The sequence below is a fragment of the Colletotrichum acutatum genome (genome assembly GCF_030867785.1).
Source record: "Colletotrichum acutatum strain CBS 112980 chromosome Unknown BDZ83scaffold_29, whole genome shotgun sequence".
Lineage (NCBI taxonomy): Eukaryota > Fungi > Ascomycota > Sordariomycetes > Glomerellales > Glomerellaceae > Colletotrichum > Colletotrichum acutatum.
The window spans coordinates 391,988-398,294 of NW_026849023.1; the positions used below are offsets into that span (position 1 = coordinate 391,988).

Sequence of the window (6,307 nt, forward strand, 5' to 3'; positions counted from 1 at the left end):
TTCTAGATCAGCAGTCCCAATCATTCATGGAGCAAACTTCAAATTTGGCGAATTCAAGGCACACCGATACTTGAATCAGGTGTGTGTGCTTGCAACCTTGCAAAACGTTGAGTTGCCGGGTCCCCGATATTTAAACCCCAGTTTGTTTGTTGAGTTGTGTAGCCGACAAGGGGGGCTTCCGAGGATCTTAATTAGTCTCGAAAGTCGATTACATCAGAGGCCATTGGCAAAGCTTTTCCTAGGCACGGAGCATTATCCTTGATGTGGCTTGCTTTGCTCTGAAATCAACTAACTCCTTTCTCTTCTAAGAGTTTTGATCTGCTGACAAATTTCGAGGCCAACAAACTTTGCGTAAATGTCAAGGCATAGAGAAACGGTACTCCGTATCAAACAGCAGTTTATTAAAGAAAGACCAAGGTGTCGCTTATGTCGACTCTTGTCTGTTTCCTAGTCGTCCTATTATTCCCGACCTTCTCTAAACTACGCGCTTCAGCTTGCTCGTCATAAGGAAATAATGATTCACGAAGAAAACCAAGTTACAAAAGGATCTGAACAGATGTCTTCAAATCAGATGAGAATGTGAATGCACTGAGAAGCGGCGCTTCGAGTGGGAGCGAGGCCCAAGAGAACGAGTTTGAGAACCAAGATAGACCACGATATCACTTATAACACTTTCGAATTTCTTCTCAAAACCAAAACATGAAAGCCGAGTTGAGCGTGGTCTAGCCTATCGTTTGAAGTCACAATCAAGTTTTAGCTTGACCTGGTGTCCTTCGAGGTCCCGAGTTCAAGGCCATGAAACTCTTCCCAACATTTTTCTTTCTCTTCTTGATTAAATAGAATGCTGAAGAAGTCGAGTAGTATCTATTCGAGAATCCGATAGTTGCTACGATGTCATACAAAAGAGAAGCACAATCACAGCTTGAAGCCATTCCTTCACCAGCAACTCATCGACAACTCATCGACAACTCATCGACAACTCATCAACAACTCATCGACAACTCGTCAGCTTTGTGATTCGTGTACCGTCAACACATAACTAGACAACAGCAACTCGCAACTCAGCACCATGGAGCATTCGATGCCGGTGGATCAGGGAACCCGAAACCTTGTCAGCGAAGAGACCCAGAACACATCTCACCAGTGTCAGGAGGTGGAAAAATGTCATCACCCTCCCTTCCCGAAGCCTTCTCCTCAGATTCTCTTGCTTACGACGTCTCGGGATTTACCGCCTTACCTCCCTCTGTTCGTCGGGATGTATGCCGCGACACCTCTGTTGAACCTCACCTGCAGAAACTTTTACCGGTGCAAGCTTCGACCGCAGCAAGAGGTGGCTCAACGGGAATTTGTCCAGCTTGTCCTGAACGCGCTGGCCGTATCTAAAGCCTGGTATGATCTGGACCCCGAGGAGCTCGAAGCATTCGAGAAAAGTCGATACTCGCGGACGGAAGTCGAGTCCTTGGCGCTTCAACTCGAAGGCTCGTTGCACGAAATGATGGTTCGCCTCGACGATTTCTTCTTCTTTGGGGCTTTGACAAGATACCCCCATAACCCAACTGACACTAACGTTCCCAGGTACTCGCACGTAGAGCTGCTAACAGGCTTTGGTGATTTGAAAGGCAAGGGCGAGGGCAACAGTCTCGCAGATTCAACGCCTGTTTTCGAGGTCGGCAGGTGGTTTGCGAAGATTCGACTCTTTCCCAAAACAACTGTGAACAAGAATCTGATCAGCAAGGTCGAGCGCATTTCGTTTGAAGAAATCGTCGCGTCTCTGATTCATGAGATGGTACATGCCTACCTACAAATGTTTGTTTGTCGACGTCCTCATTGTGAAAGGAATCTACTGAACACGAAAGGCCTGAGTGGCCATGGTCGAACATTCATGAAATTGCATGGTCTAATTGTGGAGATCGTTCGGACCTGGCATCCTTCCCTGGAGTACGTGGAACGTGAAAGGTGCCATCCGGGCACTTGTTTTGACATGATCAGTCATTCTGTTGAGAAAAACGCTATTAAAGCCTATAGGAAGACAGAGAAACGTGAAGAATATCTTCCTCTGAGATCGGACAGCCCCCACACGCTCATCCGGATCGTCAAAGAAGGCCTCCCCAATGGAGGTTGCTTCTTCCACGTGGTATATTCTAACCCTCAACAGCAAATCGATCCAGACGCAGAATTTGTGGACGATGAGGACGATGGCGATTATGACGACGATGAGGAATATGAGAACGATGGGGATGATGATATGAGCGATTTGTAGGTCACAGATGGGTAGGGCTCAGTCTGGCTCCGTCAGTATTAGTGCGTTTGTAAACGGGGTTGGTAGGTGCGAACTTGGCATTGGGAGGGAAATGGATGTTTCTGGTTCTTTGGTTTGCTTTGATTCTTTTGACTTCAGATAGATGAAGTACGTTGTTTTCTTCCGGTAGGTTTCGGGGTGATTCAAGATCATGGTCGCATTGTTCCTTTATTCTGTCACCGTATAAGTTGCTCTTTGGACCACAGACCTTTGGAGTTCGATGGGGTCTTCTTCTCCTCGTTTGATGTCATCGTTCAACCTCTCTTGGCGGGTATTATCATGTTGGCTCAGAGTACCATTACCGGGGTATTATTTTCCTTTCTTCATTCGTAACAGGTCTTATCTATACATCTATACAGCGTAAACATCATTTCAATCCATCACTCTATCCAAGCCGGCATCCTTCCTATACATCCGGCACGTACACGCCATCCTTGCAGAGAACGACAATCTTCTTGAAGAACCGACGCCATTCCAGCGGGTCTCCCTTGATCTTCACGAACCGAATATCCAGCAGCTCCTGCTCCTCAGGCAGCTTGTGCTTGTCGACGTGAATCTCGCCGTGCAGCGACTGTCGACGCGCGTCGAGCGTCTTGATCTTGATGATGACAATGTGGTCCGAGTACAGATTCGGCGTAACGGGCGGCAGCGGGACGTTGAGCTGGTGCAGGGCGTCGCTGAGCATCTGCACGATGAGCTGGGGCGGCACGTGAGAGAAGAAGCGTGTGAGGGACTCGAACGGCACGATATCGCGGAAGCGGCGGGCCGCTTGTGTAAGGGTCAGAGGGACACCAGGGGTCTGCGAGAACTGGCTGATGGAAGGCTCTTCCGCGAGAGACTCCATGAACAAGCGTCGGTTGGCGACGCCGCTCACGCTTCGGGTCAGAGGTTGTGTGGAGGAAACCGCAATGGGGTTCATGACTTTGAGGGCAGGGCGCTCCCAATCCCACGCAACATCGTTGATGGGTGTCTCAGGCTGAGTGAAAGAGACCTTGCCGGCGCTATCGATATCCATGGGATCACTGCTGGATGGGTTGCCCTGGGAGGCTGTGGGATGCTGGTTGAAATCGATCTTGAGACTTTCTAGCATCTGCGTGGCCAGGTTGATGGGGTCGGAAATCGTGCCGTCCGATGTCAAGTGCGGGTTTTGCCTAGTATACCAAGGGTGTTGTCGGATCTGTCGAAAAGAGAAGCGTTTACTCGGGTCAATATTCATCATGCCTCGAAGCAGTGACAAGGCATCTGACGGTATCCTCCCCCACAGCGCATCTGTGCTGCGGCCGTTCGTTCGTACGTACTCCTGGTACTCCCAGCTACCCTTCGACGGCTCATCCCAGGGTGTGTTGCCAACCAACAGTACGAAGAGGATGACACCGCATGACCAGATGTCAACGAGATCTGGCGAGTACTTGATCGCGTCCGGGTTTGCCTTCTTCTCTGCCTTGCCGCACGCGAGAATCTCAGGCGCGATGTATGGCGGACTGCCGCAAAGGGTGGAACTCGTCTTCCGTTGACCCTTGTACTCGAACATGGTTGACATGCCAAAGTCGGCGAGCTTCAGACTTCCCGTCTCGGATAGCAAAATGTTTTCGGGCTTCAGATCTCGGTGCGCCACGCCCTTTGAGTGGATAAAGCTCACGCCGCTAATGAGCTGCAGAAAGTAGAGGTGAGCAATGTTCTCGTGAACGCCCACGTCTGCTTCAATCTTGTCGAAGAGGTCGCCTCCATCGGCGAACTCCATGGCAATCCATCGCCAATTGCTGTCCTCTCCCGAAGCGAACCACTCAATGATGTTCGGGTGCTGGCCGACATGTGAGTGGAGTGACACCTCCATGAGGAGCTGCTTTGCCGACACGCGGCCATGCTTGACGGCGTAACCCTTGTGGATGAATTTGACAGCGAAGACGGGCGTATTTGCGTCTAGAGGGACGGCTTTCTTGATTCTGGATGCCCGCAGTCAGTGGCGGGATTCATCAGACTTGAGATTGAGGCGTAGAGTTCCTACGATGCATAAGCCCCTCGCCCAATGGTCTTTGAGATGACCCTGAAGGGCAAGTCACTGGGCAGAGGGTCCAGCTGTGATTGTTGCATCTTTACTGAGTGAGCCGAGAAGTTCAGATGGTTTTGGGAGAGACTCTGCGGCAGACTAATTCATGACTGAGACCGACCAAGCCCAGGGGAAATGGAATGGCGAACAGGGATATCGATTCACGGTGCCGTCGGGCAAACGATGCCAGGCAAAATGAAATGGATAGATGACGTATCGAACTAGCGTAGGGCGAATTCCGCACAAAGGGTCCAAGGGTCCAGCGTCAACAAGAACTCACCATGTTGATTGAGGTGTGTCTTGGTTCGTTCGTCCCCCCGCGTTGGCACTCTGGAGCGCGTCTTGACCGCGTAAAGAGCTTTTGGCGTGTTTTGTTTGGAGTCATGGAAGGTGTTTCATTGCCGCCTGCATCAACGCGAATTCATTGGCCGATAAGCTCTCTTATCGCGGTTGCTGCAGTGTTGGTCAGGTAAACAGTCCGCCGCTACTCCTCCAATACACCCCTCTAAAAGTAGCAGGATCCCTACCCTATAGTGTCGCCGCTTTTGTAGCCAAACCTAACCTCCTAGCAAGTTGTTGTTGTTGTTGTTGTTGTTGTATTTAACGCCGTGGCGGCCGGGCTAGAGCCCTTACCGCAGACCTCCCGAAGGGTATATGGCGTGGAGGGCCGTGAGCCAAGGCTACCTACTCTACAGTACGTCGTCTCTTTACATCGTCCTCCAAATCATGCCTTGTGGCCACTACGCGTTCTGTCTGTCCCCGGTTCCCGCTGGTGCCCCAGTTTCATTCTTTCCCAAATCGTCCCTTGGAATCGGGAGGTTCTTTGTAGTCCGCACTCACATCTACCTAGGTGTGGATGCTGCTACCGCAGACAGATCTTCTGGAAGAAGTCCGTCACGCGGAGAAAGGCCTCGAAGCCTCGTGGGTCGGTGATTAATCTCTTGAAGTAGGCCTCGAGAGATCCCATAGGACCTATGGGCTCGGGCATACTGCGAGAGTGGAGGGTCGGCCACCGTTGCCTCCTCGCCAGCGTTAGTCGACAGTAGACCAGGTGGTCCACGTCTTTCGCCTCTCCACAAGAGCACATCATTAGAGCGTCGTCGTGGTTGAAACGTCGGTGATATTGCTCGAAGTCCCCGTGACCCGATCGTGCCGCCAGCAGGTGATGTAACGTAGCCCGCGGCAAGGCCAGTTCAGGAGGGCTGGACAGAGCTGCCTCAAGCCCCAAGTCCGCGTACCGCGGCCTTCGCTCTTTATACCACCATCTCCTGTGCTGGCTTTGTAATTTTTCCCTTGCAAGCCGCTTGATGCCCGCTAGTGTTGCCATTTGACCCATCCGCGCCGGCAGTGTCGTTCCTTCTTTGGCCAGCCGGTCCGCGGCCTCGTTTCCTTCGATGCCCTGGTGTCCCGGGGACCAGTGCGTCCGTATATCAAATATCCTGGCCGCTTCTTGGATTTCGAGGAACGCGTCTTGTGACGAGTCCGGCGCCTTGCCGCGGATGCCTTGTATAACGCTGGTGTTGTCGATACATATGTGGATTGGATGACCGCGATTGGTGAGCAGAGCCCTTCTGAGGCCGGTTCGCGCCCCTTCGACCTCGGCGTCGAACACTTCTGCTAGTCCGAGTCGGCCGCACCCTTGCGCTATGCGTTTGGAGTCTCGGTAGATGACGAAGCCGTACCCCACGGCTCCGTTCGTCGCCCTGGAGCCGTCCGAGAAGACGATCATATGGCTTTCCGGTACTGTCTTTAGCCAGCGCTCGAAAGCTTTCGCAGCCTCTTCTTTGCATTGAACTACTATCTGATCCTGTGAGCTTGGCAGGTACTGTGATTGGAGGAACGTTGGTCTTCCGCATCTTGGCAGAAGTTCAGCCGTCCGTTGTAGTCTCGTCTGTTGCTGTCCCTGCTGGGAGAGCCGCGCGACTAGCGGGTGTCGGCGATCAATCCTCTGTAGTCGGACT

The 6,307-nt window shown here is 52.0% G+C and overlaps 2 protein-coding genes across 2 annotated transcripts; one reads left to right on the top strand and one right to left on the bottom strand.

The window, feature by feature from the left end:
• Nucleotides 1-1,069: 1,069 nt before the first annotated feature.
• BDZ83DRAFT_773087 (uncharacterized protein) lies at nucleotides 1,070-2,578 on the top strand (the record flags this gene model as incomplete). Its single annotated transcript, XM_060515400.1, has 2 exons — nucleotides 1,070-1,786; nucleotides 2,156-2,578. The coding sequence occupies 2 exons, from the start codon at nucleotides 1,070-1,072 to the stop codon at nucleotides 2,258-2,260; spliced, it is 822 nt and encodes a 273-aa protein (XP_060366936.1). The 3' UTR covers nucleotides 2,261-2,578.
• On the bottom strand, nucleotides 2,579-4,508 carry BDZ83DRAFT_239718 (kinase-like domain-containing protein). Its single transcript, XM_060501866.1, has 2 exons — nucleotides 4,305-4,508; nucleotides 2,579-4,242 (listed from the first exon to the last, which is right to left on the bottom strand). The coding sequence occupies exons 1-2, from the start codon at nucleotides 4,388-4,390 to the stop codon at nucleotides 2,706-2,708; spliced, it is 1,623 nt and encodes a 540-aa protein (XP_060366937.1). The 5' UTR covers nucleotides 4,391-4,508; the 3' UTR covers nucleotides 2,579-2,705.
• Between the last annotated feature and the right edge of the window lie 1,799 nt (nucleotides 4,509-6,307).